Source organism: Pteropus medius, unplaced genomic scaffold (assembly GCF_902729225.1).
Source record: "Pteropus medius unplaced genomic scaffold, Ma_sr-lr_union100, whole genome shotgun sequence".
Lineage (NCBI taxonomy): Eukaryota > Metazoa > Chordata > Mammalia > Chiroptera > Pteropodidae > Pteropus > Pteropus medius.
The window spans coordinates 13026529-13043455 of NW_024349803.1; the positions used below are offsets into that span (position 1 = coordinate 13026529).

At 47.9% G+C, this 16927-nt stretch overlaps 1 protein-coding gene and 1 pseudogene across 1 annotated transcript in view; one reads left to right on the forward strand and one right to left on the reverse strand.

Annotated features, from left to right (window-relative positions):
- The window catches only part of LOC120581924 (60S ribosomal protein L37a-like), a 6743-nt pseudogene extending 4927 nt beyond the window's left edge, over positions 1-1816 (reverse strand).
- The window catches only part of GRK7 (G protein-coupled receptor kinase 7), a 28074-nt gene continuing 12917 nt past the window's right edge, over positions 1771-16927 (forward strand). The window contains exons 1-2 of the mRNA XM_039837342.1: positions 1771-2426; positions 3742-4179. Coding sequence (XP_039693276.1) covers positions 1815-2426; positions 3742-4179 — 1050 coding nt within the window. The 5' untranslated portion in view covers positions 1771-1814. The remainder of the gene's footprint in view (positions 2427-3741; positions 4180-16927) is intronic.

The window sequence follows — 16927 nt, forward strand, 5'->3', positions numbered from 1 at the left end:
TTTCAGTGACAAGGTTAAGTATCTATGTGATGACAAGTCAAAGTTCTGCCCTGTTAGCCTGCCACTGTCTTCATAAGAACGGCAGGAAAAGGCATTTCCTCCTCAGGAAAGATTCTCAGATTGATTTTTCACTGCTCAGAAACGTGGACCTGGGATGACATATCAAGACCAAAAAAAAAAAAAAAAAAAAAAATACCAGCATTTATTGTGTGGGCTTCAAAGCATCTGGCAGGGTTCCGAGCAGTGGTCACTCATGCAGATCACCCATCTCTACCATTGGAGGGACGGTTTTCAGTGCAGCGGTGCAGAGCCAAAGGGCACCCACGAGTTCATTACATAATTCTTGGTAGCGTGAGGCCAAGTGTGTATCTGCTCTGGGGAACAGTCGGCAGGCTCTGCCATGCAGACGGAGGCAGTCATGACGATGTTTTGATAGAGTGTGTGCTAGAAGTTGTTTGTTTGGAAAAATACTAACCAGCTATTTTCTCCTCCTTCTCCTCCTCCTCCTCCTCCTCCCACTCCCTCCTCCTCCTCCTCCTCCTTCTCTCTCTCTCTCTCCTTTCACTCTCTCTCTCTTTCTCACTCTCTCTCTCTCTCTCTTTCTCACTCTCTCTCTCTCCCTTACATACACACACACCTGGCGCACACACACACACACACATCCTTTTAAACACTCTGGCATAATACTGAATGACTTTGTTTTCAAGTTGCCTTAAACTTGCTTTGTGAAGAAAAAGCCTGAGTATTCTTTCCCTGTAGGACACACATGTTATTTTTGGAACAGAGGTTCTTAGCCTGATCTCTGTCTAAACCAATTGCTGTTCTTTATGAGATCGTGGTCTGGGGCAGCTCTGAGTGAGCTCGGTGGAGGGAAGTTTCTTGGATTCATGAAGGAGTGTGGGCAAAGATGTGGAGGGGCCACCTTGAAACTTTACTGCTCTGGGTCTCAGTTCAAGGCTCCTTCACATTCAGATTGTGCCCCTGGAACAGTCTCAATCCCACATGCGAAGTGGTCTGCTTTTCCCGCTCGTGTCTCTTCATGGGATGTCTGAAGTCAAGGTGACCCCCGCTCCATTTTAATCCCTGTACTTTAGGTTACAGACTCCTCAGAACTAAGAAAGCCGTGGCTGGACAATCACTGTAGGCTGTTCAGGGTGCAGTGGCTATGGGAGAGCCACAGCCCACCTGAGGGCCACAACTTGAGCCTCTTACGGCCTCTGAGAAAAGTCTCAGGACTTAAGAGTTCAGAGCATCCCCTTCTGTAATCTGCTCTGCTTCAGGCTGCTAGACACCCGGAGGAAAATCTCTCTGGCTTCTCACAGCTCCTCTTCCTGACCTGTCATTCCTGGGAGTTCACAGAGCTGGAGCCTGCTAGGAAACATGTAAAATTAGAAACAGTTTAAAACATTGGTGTCAGCAACAAATAACATACCACCTCATTCTGACTCCCTTCCTTTGGAAATTGGTAGCTGTCTATTCAGGGAGCAGGTGTTTGTGGAGAAAGGCCCAATGATGACCAAGGAGCGAGCCCCTGAAGGTGTTTCAGGCTGCTGCCACCTCTGAGGATGGGAGGTGACCTGTGACGTGCCCTTCCTGGCGGGCTATACATAGCCAGCAAAGCTTCTTACAAGAGAAACCTCTTTCTGCAGCCCCCACCAGTTCCACCGGCAGACGGAAGGCCTCACTGCAAATTCCCTGTAGTTATTGAACCTCGGAACCAAAACCGGCCCGCTGGCCCCCAGACCTGATCGAGTGCCCCTGCAGCCCTCCATCTTTCCTCTTCTCTTCCTGGGGAGCGCGCCCCGTGCTCGGCCATGGTGGACATGGGGGGCCTGGACAACCTGATCGCCAACACAGCCTACCTGCAGGCCCGGAAGATCTCCGACGGAGACAGCAGGGAGCTGCAGCGGAGGCGCCGGAGCCTGGTGCTGCCCGGGCCACAGTGCTGCGCCCAGCTCCGCCAGGACCTGCCCCCGGACTTCGACAGCCTGTGCGAGCAGCAGCCCATCGGCCGCCGCCTTTTCCGGGACTTTCTAGCCACAGTGGCCCCGTACCAAGAGGCGGTGGCCTTTCTCGAGGAGGTGCAGAGCTGGGAGCTAGCTGAAGAGGGCCCCGCCAAGAGCAGCACGTTGCAGGGACTGGTGACCGCTTGTGCGGCTGCTCCTGCCCCAGGGAACGCATTCCCTTTCCTCAGCCCAGCTTTGGCCACCAAGTGCCAAGCAGCCAACGGTGAGGAAGAGAGAGCAGCCCTTGTTGCACTGGCCAAAGCTGAGGCCATGGCCTTCTTGCAGGACCAGCCCTTCCGGGATTTCCTGGCCAGCCCCTTCTATGACAAGTTTCTGCAGTGGAAAGTCTTTGAGATGCAACCGGTATCAGACAAGTACTTCACTGAGTTCCGGGTGCTGGGAAAAGGTGGTTTTGGGGAGGTAAGTGTCTCAGAATAGTCAAGCTGGAAGATGAAGGATACGGCCGCCAAAAAGGGTTTTGTTTTGTCATTTTTTTTTTAATCGTAAGGGAACTTCCTTAAAACTCATTTCAGGGCCACATGTGGAGAGTTCCTAGGTCGCTCTCACATCTTCTTTTCATTGCCATGTGAAATAAAATGAGAATGGCATAGGAAAGACAAACAGAATGTGGAACTGGCCAAGAATCTTGATCATGGGTGGACATTGGGACCACACTGAAATGCCCTGGACACTTTGGAGAATGATAGCAACATGTAATGGGAGCACTCCCTTGCCCCTTAATTGTGGTAATGGAAATAATTTGAGAAAAACTTCACATACTTAAGAAAACACTCATCTTGGAGTAAAGCTGAGAATTTGTTTTGAACCACTACTGTGCTCAGCTCCTTTTTTTAAGTAGAAAAAAAATTTTTGAGGTAAAATTTACATAACATAAAAATTAACCATTAACCATTTTAAAGTTAAGTAGCATTTAGTACATTACGATGTTGTGTAACCATCCCCTCTATCTGGTTCCGAGATATTTTCGTCACTCTTGGACCCATTAACAGTTACTCCCCATCCTCCCCTCTGCCCAGCCCCTGGCAACCACTGGTCTGCTTTCTCTCTTTATGGATCTGTCTATTCTAACGTCTCGTATCAATGGAATCCTAATATGTGACCTTTCGTGTTTGGCTTCTTTCACCGAGCATAACGTTTTGGAGGTTCATTCACATCGTAGCAGGTTATCAGTACTTCATTCCTTTTTAGGGCTGAATAATAATATGCTACTGTATGGGTACACTACATTTCATTTATTCATTCATCTGTTGATGGACACTTGGGTTGTTTCCACCTTTTGGCTCTGGTGAAGAATGCCGCTCTGAACATGCATGTACAAGTATTCGTTCTGTATATGTCTAGGAGTGGAATCACCGAGTCATACGTTTGACTTTTTGAAGAACCGCCAAACTTTTCTACATTTTATGTTTCCACCAGCGACGCACAAGGATTCCAACGTCTTCACTTTTTGTCCACACTTGTTATTTTCCTCCATTTTTTTTTTTTTTTTTTTTACTATGGCCCACTCGTGGAGTGAAGTAGCACCTCCTCGTGGTCCCAGCTGTCTCTCGAAGAACTCTTCTTAGTTACAGCGCCTCTGTCCTCAGACGCCTGCCATCTTTTCGCTTTGGCTGATTCCCGCCCTTCCACCTCTCATGTCGTCCTCCCTCCCCCCCTCCTCTCTCAATGCTTTCTACTTCAACCTCTTCATCTCCCTTTCTTTCTCTCCTTTAAGGTATGTGCTGTCCAGGTGAAAAACACTGGCAAGATGTATGCCTGCAAGAAACTGGACAAGAAGCGGCTGAAGAAGAAAAACGGCGAGAAAATGGCTCTCTCGGAAAAGGAAATCTTGGAGCGGGTGAGCAGCCCTTTCATCGTCTCTCTGGCCTATGCCTTTGAGAGCAAGACCCACCTCTGCCTGGTCATGAGCCTGATGAACGGGGGAGACCTCAAGTTCCACATCTACAGCGTGGGCGCGCGGGGCCTAACCATGAGCAGGGTGGTCTTCTACTCGGCCCAGATGACCTGTGCAGTGCTGCACCTGCACTCCCTTGGCATCGTCTACCGGGACCTGAAGCCTGAGAACGTGCTTCTAGATGACCAAGGCAACTGCCGGCTGTCCGACTTGGGGTTGGCTGTGCAGATCCAGGATGGCAAGCCTGTCACCCAGAGGGTGAGTGGCTTCCCATGTGCCCCAAGGGCGGGGGACAGAGTCGGAGAGGAGGGGAGAAGGCTGTCCTATTCCCAGGACAAACAGAGCCTTGAACTTAATTCTTCTAAGTTCCTTTCTCCTAAAGCCCTTATATTGTCTGTCGTCTTGCCGTAGGTGGAGTGGCGTAAGCGGATTAGCTTAACTGGCTATTTGGGGGCTACTTAGCTCTCCTCTCGTTGGAGGCAGAGGGGAGCCTTTTTTGTGACTTGGAGATGGTCTGTGCCGAATCCATAATGGGGGCCTGGGTACATTCCACCAATAACCACCTCCCCGGTGCTGTGTTCTTGAATCAATAGAGCCTTGGTTTCCTCTTCTGGAAAATGAAGGAGCTGAACCCTGAAATTCCAGGGTCCTCACAGATAAACTTTAATAGGATGGGACAAAGGAAAAAGAAGAAACTCCTAACTGTTTACAAGTTAAAGTAAATATGTCCTTGCCCGTTGAGTGTGGAATGGGGCAATGTTTTACTTTAGATAAAGGTGAAATTTGAAGTGAAAATATATAGACGAGAACCAAGGCAACTGATGTTTATGATCAATTTGGTTCAAAGTGGCTTGCAGAAAATTCTTTGATTAAAAAGAGAAATTAAGCAATTTTGTTAAGTGAACAGTACAAAATTTCTGGCATTCTGACAGGTCTTCGCCACTGAGTTTCTGTACACGAAGGTGGGAGGCTCCCCAGGAAGATAAGAACGTACTTAAACAGGCACTTAAAACTTTATTTTTGCACAGTTTCCAGTTTACAAGGCAGAGAGAACAGTCAGGCAAGGAAGTGAGAAAAATCGTGGCATGTTTGGGAAACTGCAGTTGGTTGTCTGCAGCTGTAAAGTAAAGAGTTTCGACAAAATGTGTGGGGCTCAGATCACGCAAGGGCATCGGAATGCTTTATTGTGGGAGTCAAGGAGCCATTGAGAAGTGTGTGTGTTAAGAAGGGGAATGACATGAGTCAATCTGCAAGTTTAAAAGATCAATTTGGAAGAGAGAGGGGAGGCAGAGAAACGAGTTAGGAGCCTAAATGTAGCGGCCCAGGAAGAGATGATGGGGGCCTGCTTAAGCCAGTAGGGTTGAAGAAGTAGGAGCAAATTGAAACTGTTGGGAAGAGACCCTTGGAACTTGAGGAACACCTGGGTATGAGGGTGAGCGACAGCGAGGGTCTGTAGCTCCAGTGACCAGAAGAAGGAGCAGAACTGTGAGAATGCTGCTAAGTTCAAATGTGATTGAATTGCATCTAAGGCTCCTGTGTGACAGGCGGGAAGAGATGTTCCCTGCACAATTAGACCTGTATGTCTGATGTTGCGAACAAAGGTCTAGGCTTGACACACGGACTTAGAGTCAACCATGGCTTGAGCACCATTGAGTGCCCACTGAGACATTTGAGAAATAACGAGAGAAGTGGACTGGGGACAGACACTGAGGAGTATCAACATGTAGGGACTGTCGATGAAGAGGGGCCTTGAAGAGGTTAAAGACGTTAAAAGCAGGAGTGGCATCATCTTGGGAGCTGTATCGGTTAAGAGTTGATTTCAGTAGCACGTGATACAAAACCCAAATAACAATGGATTAAATAAGAGATGGGTTATTTTTTCTTATGTAACAAGTAGTATAGAGATAACCAGCAGCCGGTCTGAGCTCAGCAGCTACAGGATCATGGGAGCAACATCTCTGTGATTTGGGCCTTTTCTATGGGATATAGGATGGCTGCTCTAGCCCCAGCCACCAGGTCCATGTTCCATGGAGGGGAAAGGAGGAAGGGTCAGAAGTAAATGGGTGTGCACACAGCAGCTAAGTACGCCTCTATTTAAGGAGCTTTCCTGGAGGCCCTATCTGACAGCCTCCATTTCAATCTCCTTGGCTAGAACTGTTATCTTGCCACCCGTATCTGCGAGGAAAGCTGGTAAATGTATTTTTATTTTTGGAGGGGGAGAGGGGAGTTCTAGTTAGTAAGGAAGAAGAAAGCAAGAGCAGGGGACTGGCCACCTCTGCCAGAGGCGTCAGAGGAGAGGGGGATTCAGGAAGGAAAGCGGTCGATGCTGTCGAATGCCGCGGAGGTCGCACAGTCTGCGGGGTTTGGCAACTAGGAAACCACGGTGTCCTCGGTAAGAGCAATTTTCAGGGTCTAAACTCAAACTCTTGAGATCGGACTGACCTGGAAGGAGAGAGCGAAACCAAGAAAGGAGGGAGGCTTGTCGCTGGAGGGGACCACGGGGAGAAGGATGGCGTTTTAAGGTGGGGAGGTGGAGCGGGTTTAGATGCTGAGGTGAGAATCAGGAGAGAAAATGCTGGTTCTGTTGGAAGGAAAGATGGTGAATGATGGAGGAGAAACCAAGAAAGAGGTGGGATGGAATGGAGGCCTTCGGGAACACTACCTAAGTGGATGGGGAGGAGGGATGGTCGGGGAGGAAGGATGGTCAGGGGAGGAGGGATGGTCAGGGGAGGAGGCAGTGTTTGCCTGCTTGGGACCTTGCTATGGCAATAAAAAAATCATGAATCCATGTCTGTCTATGTGTGCGTGCGTGCGCACACGCGCAGGTGCACACGCGCACGCGCACACACACACACACACACACACACACACACACAAACCAAAAAACCCCCAAAGCGCATTACTTCAGGGTTTTGAATTTATATTGTCAATTATGCACAGTAGAAAGGTTCCTTCTGAGTGTCCCATATGCACATGTCATGCTAACTGGTGATATATCTCCACCTTGCTGGAGGCTTAGGAGACGCATGGCTTTGGATCTCTCTTAGAAATCCTTTCTCGATCTCCCTCCAGCTCTGTTCATGGGCCAAGACAATGTTTAAGTATAGTTCCTTCGGTGACTCCTGGGTCCAGCTCTCCAGTTCTTGTTGGAACCTCAGGAAGCTTTCTGTGCCTCCTTGATAATATCCACACTTGGGGGAGAAGTTTACTGCCTAGAGACCTTTGGCCCTTCTTCCTTTCCTTAGTCCCTCTCTGTCCCATGAGACCAAACTTCAGGGTTTAGACCATTTGCCCTATCTAAGAAATTTTATTCCTTGGTCTCCAGGCCTGCCACTGAAGCCCAGGGGACTTCAGGAGGGTTTGGGGGGTGGGAGGAAGAGTCAGAGAGCAAGACTGGAAGCCATAAAAATAAGAAAGCCTCCTCCTTTACTGTTGACCCCTCTGCAGATCTAAGGAAAGCCCCTCGGTTTCCTGTTTAAGTAAGAAATACTTATATATAAGTAGGCCCCTAATTGGATTTTAAGGTCATTATATTCACATTTCACAGAAGAAATAAAAAATGACATCTTTACAAGGCTTCTGTAACCACTAACATTGTTTTAATGCCAACATACTATATAAAGAATTACTGTAAATATTATGAAGAAGGTGCAAAAGAAAGATCACTCTGATTCTAAAAGTTGATATCTGCATTGACTTTGTGCAGCCCTTTATAAAAAGTTAAAGCATCATAGCTCTGGAGCATTGGCTAGATTATTCTCATTCAGCTACTCATTCAGTCTTGTGTAAGTCAGAATTGCCTCCTACTACATGTAACAGAATACCAACAGATTCTCAACCATCCAGGGCCAAAGTCTCTATAAAAATCTCCTGGCCTTTTCTTTGTTGTCACAAGATGGCTTTTGTTACCCCAAATATCAAGTCCATATTCCAGGATGAAAGAAAGGGGGAAAGAGAAGTAATGTCAACAGACTTAGTCTTAGACCCCATTGGCCAGGACCATGCCACATGTCTACCTCTAGCTGCAAGGGAGCCTGAAAAATAAAGTTTTTCATTTTACAGCCTCTGGTGTAGGGGATGGAGAGGGTAAAAGGGAGTGATGTTAGGTATCGAGTGAGCTGACACCAACTGTCATACCGGCCCACAGGGAAAAAAATATTGATAAGGATAAGGAAATCTGCTTCAGCTTATTAATTCACACAGGAATTAAAACTAGAGAATAACTGTTGAAATGGTGTGGTAGGCAGAATTCTAAGATGACTTCCAATGACTCTTGCCCTTGTATAATTTCCTCCCCTTGAGTCTGGGCAAAGCCTATAAATATGATGAGATTTCACTCCCATGATTATATTACATCACAAGGCAAAATAGATTTTGAAGACATAATTAAGGCTACTAACCAGATGACTTTGAGTGAATCAAAAGAGAAATAAATTATCCATGTGGGTCCGACCTAATCAAACCAGTCCTTTAAATATGAGTGCGGAGGTCAGAGACAGCAGAAGTTAGAAATGTAAAGCATGAGAGGGCTTCATTGTACCACTGCTGGCTTTGAAGATGGAGAGAGCCACGTGGCAAGGAGCTGAGAGCTGCCTCTGGCTGATAGGGACTTCAGTCCTGCAATCACAATGAACTGAATTCTGTCATAACCACATGCATCTGGAATAGGATCCTGAGCTCCAGATGAGAATGCAGCCCACCAGACATCTTGGCTTTGGCCTTGGAAGATCCTGACCAAAGGAGCCCACCATGCTGTGCCCAAACTTTTAACCTTCGGAACTTAGAGCTAATACATGGGTGTTGTTTTAAGCTACTAAGTCTGTGGTAATCTGTTACACAGCAAGGGAAATCTCATACAAGTCGTTAATAAAGGAAGGTAGCTAGGGGAAAGATTTTTTGAATGACAGCATCCAAATTAATGGAGAAGATAGCAAGATGCTAAACATTGTTAGAGGGACACTGTTTTCCTTTCCAACAGGGCTCAGAATGCCACCTATTACAATAGAATTTGAGGCTGTAATAGAGTTTGAAACTCTGGGTGTGACTCTTCCAAGTGGGTAACTCTTCTCTAGGTAGGAGCTGGGCCTCCCTGGCGGGGCACAGGCCCTTTCAGGCTACTGGGGGGAGACACTAGGTGAAGTTCTTTGGACAATTGTTCCACAGACAGTAGGAAGCCATCGAAGGTTTTTCAACAGGAAAGTAGCATGACCAGAGGGATTCTTTAAGAAGATGACTCTGACACTATATGAAATAGACTGAAGGAGAAAGAGACTAGGATTGGAGAGAAAGAAGGACCCACAAGGAGTTACTGTAAATGATCTGCACGGGAGGTAATGAAGGTTGAGGTAGCGCCCTTGGCTCTGAATAGTCTTAGGTCCAGAGCTCAACCCCCTGGCCTCTCACCTAGCTTCCATCAAGACCCATGTCTGTACTTACTTCTCTTAAGGTATGGCTGCTCTCCGTGGAGGGGAAAGGGAGGCACAGAGCCACTCTTAGAATGTGGTGACTAAGGGAAGCACCTCAGGGGAGGAAAGGTGCAGGGCGTCCCTGCCCAGGTTTGGAAGGACTGGAACAGACATGCGAGAAGTGGCAAGGACACTTCAGAGTGCTGGCCTAGGAGGCAGAAAGCCTGGGTTGCCGTCCCAGCTCTGTCACTGATTCATTGTGTCTGCCATCTCAGGCAGGCCCCGGGACCTCTTTAATCTCTAAGATTTTATGAGTCTATGAGATAGTATTTGAATTATTTGGAGGAAAACACTTGTAAACTCAAAAGATGGACATATGGAATAAGTTACGATGATTTACTGGACTATCACTCAGGGTTCTTGTGGGACAAAATGAAGTTACTTAAGAAAATGAAATTAATGGTTTACATAACTTAGAAGCCCAGAGGCTTGGCCTGACCCAGATGTCTGAGCAGTGTCCCTGGAAATCTCTCTCTCTGTTTCTCAGCTCTGCTCTCATCAGTGTTGGCCTGACTCTCAGGCAGGTGCTCCCCACATAGAGGCCACCAGCAGGTCCACACATCCTACCAAGTGAGCAACTCCCAGGGAAAGGAAACACTTCTTTACAAACGGTTCCTTCACAATTGCCAGGGAAGACTCTCGATGGACAATGCAGGTCACATGCCCAACCACAACCCATTCCACTAGGCTAGGACAAGGTCACTGCTATCTCCAGGAGCCGGGAGAAGGTCTGTCCCATCTAGATCTCGCGGACTGACAGCAGAGGAATGTGTTTTCCAAAAGAAAACCAGAATGGAAAAGAATGGAAAATAAACAGTAATACAAAAACTGTGGATGCCTCTAATAGCTACTGTTACCTCAATGGCTTGAAAAGTTCAGAAGCTTTCTGACCCCAGTAACAGGGTAATGGGATCTAGATCCTTCACAGAAATATTCTATGAGGTAGGACTAGGATTAGTTCCATTTTACAGATGGAGAAATTGAGACTCAGAGAGGTTAAGTTACCCATCCAAAGTCATGTTGCTAGTATGTGATAAGAATCAGTTATGTCAGATTCAACGGCACTTACGGTTTTGATGCCACCTTAAGTTCCCACGCAGGGCAGACGTGGCCTACAACTTTTAATGTTATAAAAGGCTCTCTACTCAGTAAAACTCAAAAGAATAAGTACGTGTGATGGTGTTAGCATGTCTTCCTCAGTCTGGTCTGGCACAGACACCAACCACAAACCTTGCTGAATCACTGGCAGAGTTAAGACTTCAGATGCAGAGCAACCCCCCACCTACAGAGAATGACGTGACCAGCGTCTGAGAGCCGGCCTCCCACGACACACTAGGCACAATGTCATCAAACGCGGTCCCAGCCACTGTCTCCATTCACTTTTACTGAATGTGATAAGCACTCCAGCCTGTTCTCAGCTGGCATCTACATGCACACAATAAAACAAACTCGTATCACTTTTTAGAGACTTGAGGAAAATATAATAAGAAAGTTGGGCAGAGGGGCTCATGCTGGGACTTTTCAAATTCAGCATTCTATGTGAAGAACAGTGACCTCCAGATTTTATGACACATGAGTCCTTGCAACTTGCTATTTTGTCAGGAGTGGGAATGAAGTTAGAACAGTGACCCACCCAAAAGCCTGTGACATATTTGGTTACCTCGTGCTGCCTTGAAGACTCTGACCAACTCCTTACATTTAGAGGGATAATGCATGACAGAGATTGGGCATTTTATTTATTTTGAAGCTTGTGTTATACTGAATGTAATGCTAGAGATACACCGAATAAGTGATGTTTAAAAGATCTTTAAATGTGTTTTATCAGAAATTAACACCTACATACATCATAACCATTATGACCCGGCTCCAAAATCTTTTCTCTTTGAGAATTTACTTTTGAGTAACAGTTTAAGAGCCCGTAGGAGAGGCATTCTGGTTACTTCATGGTCACAGGTTGATCTCCACTTAAATTATAACCACTATCATTAACTAAATGTAGTTCCTAGTAATTTTTGATCACTACAAAACCTTCAAATCCATTCTCAAAGTACTTACCACTATTAAGGGCATTCAAAAACCTTCATAACAGTCTTGGGATTATTTTTAACATTCCTTCATTCAAAAGGCAGTCATTCATTTATTCACTCACTCATTCAATACATATTGATTGACCGTTTCCCAGGACTGTGCTAAACATGAAGGATAGACTGATGAGCAAAGAAATGGACGTGATTTCCTTCCCACGTGGAGTTTACAGTCTAATGAGAGAAATAAAACTTAATAGTCATTCGAATTAATGTAAAATTTCAATTATGATAGATGCTGTGAAGATGTGGTATATGGGGCTTTCCAAGGAGGATTTGACTTAACATGTGAGGATCAGAGTTAACCATATGGAAATACAACTTACTTGATATCAGAAAGTAGATACGAATTCACTCAGCAAAGCAGTTGCGGTGGTGTCTTAGACTGGTTCCCTGGAAAGAGACTTTGAGACAGATTTACATGTGGAAGGTGTATTAGGGTGCACGCCTATGAGATTCATACATGAGGAAGGCAGGATTAGGCAGGGAGAGAAGCTGACCCTCGATGAGGTAGAACGAAGATCTCAGGCAGTCCTTCAGCAAGCTTGGGTATTGGGACGGCTCTCAGAGTTGTCCCAAATCTAAGTGGGGTCCAGGTTTTTGTATCCCTCCAGCTGCCAGAGGGAGCCGCTTGGGCAAGACAGTTCCCTGCTGCAGAGGGCAATTTGCAGAGTGGGGTGCAGCTGTGAGCCATCAGCAGTCAATGGTCCCAGCCAGGGCTGGCTGCATAATTTTGAGGGCTTATGGTGAGATGAAAATGTGCAGCCCCTTATTCAAATGTCAGGAAAAAGTTTTTTCCTTTCTTCCATGTTCAGTCTTTCATTCAGTCATGGTGGGATTTTTTTTTTGGCGGGGGGGTTGTTTTGTTTTAATTCGCTATTTAATATCATACTCCCTCAAGCTTAGAGATACACAGGGTGTGAGTGGAGACCCTAACAGACATCTAGGGCCCCATCCTGCAACTGATACATGCCTGACCCAGCCCTCTCTGCACACGAGTTCAGGCCCCCATTGGAGGCAGAGGGTAGCAACAGTTGCTGAGCAGAGATGGGGGGTAGATAGCTAAGAACCCATCACTGGGAGGCAGGAAGGTGACCAGAAATAGGACTCCATGGGTGTGAACCAAGGCTCCAAGACCTAGGCACGTACTCCATTGTCTCATTGGACTTAACTTACAAAATCCAAATTCAAAAATGTGTCCAGACTCCCTTCAAACAGCACAGGTTTGACTACAGGGCCCTGTTTGATTGCACTGGCTGGTCCTGGTCCCAGCAGCCAGGGAGTGGAGGCCAAGACCCTGAATAGGAGATGTGGGCAGAGTATGCCAGGATCCACCCCAGGAGGGGCAGAACATGTCAGGCGATGAGAACAGCCAGTGCAAAGTACCTGTTGCTTTGGGGGAAATGAAAGGCCAGGAAATAAAAAGCACAAAACAAGAGGAAATATGGTTCGAGCGAAGCTGCAGAGGGAGCAGGGGCCACACCAAACCTGGCATTATGGGCCATGTAAAGGACTTTTTTTTGTTTGTTTGATTTGTTTTGCTTTGTTTCGTTTTGCTTAAAAGCACCGGGAAAGCCTTTGAAAGGATTTAACAAAGGGGCAACGTGCTCAGAATTCTGTTTTGAAAAAATTACTCTTTCATAAATAAGAACAGATCAAAGGGGATTCAGATTGATTGTGGTCATTTGTCATCCAGGTGAGAGATGATGGCAGCTCAGCCCACAAAAGGGAGGGTGGGGGTAGAGTCAGAGCACAGTGGATGGACTGGGAAGAGATTTGGGAAGAGGCTTCAGTGATGGCTTGGATATGGGGTAAAGAGAGAGGGGTCCGGGATGATTTATTAGGGAAAGTTTTGTTGCAGGTACAGACTTGGGCCCTGAGTCTAACAGGGAATCAGGCAAATGAATGCCTGTCTTCGTGAAGCCCTACACTAGGGAAGATACCCATAAGTAAAAGGTCAGTGACAATGCAGTATGGTCAGGGCTGTCTAAATTGGGATCCTAGAAAGGGCAGCCAGCTTGGCAGGAGATCATGGGGTCAGGAAGGGCTTCCAGGAGGAAATGTCAAGACTTACAAGCAAACAGAAGCTGGACAGGTGAGAGGAAAGAGAGTAGGCCAGGAAAAGGGATAAGCATAGGCCAATAGCCCTCAACTGAGGGGGATTGGGGTTCCCAGGGGACTTTCGACTGGAGAATTGCTACTGGTATCTAGTGGGTAGAGGCCAGGGATGCAGCCAACGTCTTATAATGTCCAGCACAGTCCTCCTCCCCCACTAAGAATGATCTGGTCCACAATGTCAGTAGTGACACAGTTAAAAACCCAGGCCAAGGTAGTCACAAGATGAGAGAGGGAGTTCAGTCACAGAACAGAGTGGCTCTGCAGCTGCCTAGGGTATGGAGTCACAGGGTGTGAGGGGTGACAAAAAATACAACTAGAGGATGTAACAGATGCCAAGGGTGTTGGGTAGCCCTGAAGGTTTTCAGGCAGGGAGGTGACAAAATGAGCCTTGTGAAAGATAGTCAGGAAGAAGGTAAACAGGAGGGGTGTGAAGCAGAGGATCTGGGAACTCTCTGGGCCAGCACATTGTCTTATGAGTTGTGGGGGTGAGGCGAAAGAGAGCCAGGAGGCCTGCAAGGTGCAGCAGAAAGGGGCTGTCATGCAACATGGTGTGATCAAGGGACCAGAAGTTAGATGAAATGCGGTTGATGAAATATCCACAGGATCACGAGATGGAAGGAGCGTGAGCGTGCCAATGCCGGTTCTGCTACTTACTATGGCTGCTGTATACAGATGCATGGGCTGACCCCTCACAGGGGTCACCAACTACGGGGACAGTGAGGGACTAAAGGCCAACATGCTCCACGTTCTAAGCCATGCGGAGTGCCTTCTTCTAAATGCCACTCAGGCTGGCCATAGCACTGCACTTGACCCCAGGCAAGTCATGCCTCTTCTCTGAGCTTGGTTAATACCACCTGCCTCTTAGGCTTGATGAGATTAAGCAACATGAGATTAAATGTCTAGCAGAAGGTCAGCTACTTGGTAGGGAATCAAAAAATGACTGCTCTGATTATTCTACAAGAAGCCAAACACCAGCCCCTCTGTCACAATCTTCACTGTCGCATTGTTTCTGCCTCATCCAGCAGGCACTGTAGCTGCTCAGGTGACCTGTGCAGCTGTGCTTTGTTCTCTGAGAGGCACAGGGAGCCAGGAGGAGCCCAAAGCTCCACCAGACGGGCAGTGAGTGAGGGCTCGGCTCACCCCCATGCTGAGCCGAGCAGGCACACACAGTTATCTGCTTCCTCACAGCCAGGTGGAACTTCACTTGTGGTTTGATTTTGGGCATCTTGGAGGCACCATGGGTGCTAGATAGGTTCACAGAACATGAAACCAACAAAGAACACATTCCAGTGGAAGCCAGGCCCGTTTTTCAATGTGATGGTGTCTTAGAGGCTTCCGGGTTTTTCTTCATATGTAGCTACCATGTCTGACACAACCAGAAACCGGGCTCGATGACCATCATTGCTAACCTCTTGCCGGTCTGCTCTATGCCAGGCTTGGGGGAAGCACTCAGTGTGTCTTGTCACTTTCATCTTCATCACAGTCCCGTGAGATAACTGGTAGAGCTGGAATCTGAACCCCAGCAGACCCGCATCGGGCTGTTTAGCTAGAAATGCATTATCGCTGGGACCCTTTTTGGGGATCCTCCGTTGGGGCTCTCTGAAACGGGTGTTCTCCCAGGCGTGTCAGAAAGAGCAGGCAGCCTCCGCTGGTGTGGCTTGTGCTCCTCAGCCAGGAAGTGGCGAACAGCGACCTGCGGGCGGGTCGAGGAGCAAAAACGGAGGCCCGGGTGAGCCGGGCTCCCGAGGCTGCAGCCTTGGGCCGAGAACGTGGGCGGAGCCTCCGAGCTAAGTCCCCTGGGGTCTAGGGCCGCATTCCTCCGAGGTCTGCAAAGGCCACCGCTTAAAGGAGCAGAGGAGCAGCTGGGAACGAGAACAAAGCGGCCAGGCCCCCCTCGGAGGAAGGAAGGAGCGAGCCCCAGGAAACAGCTGATAGCGCTAAGCTCAGCTTGTTTTTTTCCTCTGCTCAACAGTTCTCCTGCCACGGCAAACAAAAGATGTACATTCTGATTCCCTCTTCTGTTTGGATTGTGCTGTCGAGTGGATCTGGTTTGTGATGAGCTGGGGGGAAGAGACATCCGCGGGCAATTTCTTGCTCCTCTCGCCAGTTTGCTGGGCGACCGCCGCCGCCGCCACCGCCGAGAAACTCAGAGAGCTTCCTTTTCTGTGTTTCTCCCCGCCCGATCATCAAATCCAGCCTGGCCTGACCACACCAGGGGCACAGCACCCGCATTCCTTCTAATGATGGAATTTAAAGTTGCCAACTGTTCAGATTCAACTGGAGCTGAAGGTTTCCTCCTGACCTTGAAGGACCTGCGCGCGTGCACACACACAAACTCACACACACACACACACACGCATTTTCTCGTGGACATGTAAAACTATTAAGATGTGAATCGTACCCTCTGAGACCCACTGAAAGGCCCCTCCCGGTTCTCATCCCTGCCAGAGGTCACAGTCTAGGCTGCCCAGAGCCAAACTGGGACAACTCCCAGGCAGAATCCACCCAGCCCTGGCCCTGCCGCTCAGCCCCCAGGCCCCGGGGGATGAGAGTGACAACAGCTACATGGTCAGTGGAAACCAGCATCCAACAGCTAGAGCTATGGGGGTGTCTGCACAGGTCTTAACAGGCTGGCTCTGATCTTGACCCCACCTTAGAGTGTCTACCTTCCTCAAAGCCTGGACACTTGTAGGTGACTTGTGGTTCTGATGGGACTAAGCAATCCATGTACAATGACTGTGGTAGATGAACTTCTTGCTGTCCCCTGGGGCATAGTGGGGAACTGGACAGCCACTACCTGGCTTCCTAAACCCTGTGAGGTCTGATACTTAAGGCTCTGCAATGCTGGGTATGCTGTGTTTTGCCTGACCAGGTGTTGACCACGTGGGTTCGCCAAAGGGCACTACAAAACCAAAAGCAAAACAAAATGAAGCCAAAAAAATAATAATAATAAAATAAAAGACAAACCACACACAAAAGCCTCCACTAAGAGTTCTGTCACTGCCGACGGTTGGGTAATCCTTACAGCCTTGGCAATGGCAGTTCTGGTCACACAAACTGAAAGAGACTATTTTGATGGCACAGAGACTGATGTGCGGGGGCCCTTTGTAACTGCAGGAGTTGAACAGAGCCAAGAGAGGTCAGCGTGGTTGGACCCTGCCCCATGCTGCTTGGCCCGTTTCCTCCTCCCACCCCACTCTGAGGAGGCAGTTCACATGAAGAAGACAAATGGCATGAAGGCCAGGCAATTAATTTTTTCAGCTGGAGGCTGCGATGGAATTTGGGTACTTAGACTCTGGCGTGTGCCTCTAATTCCATTCTCCTCTGTGAAATACCTCT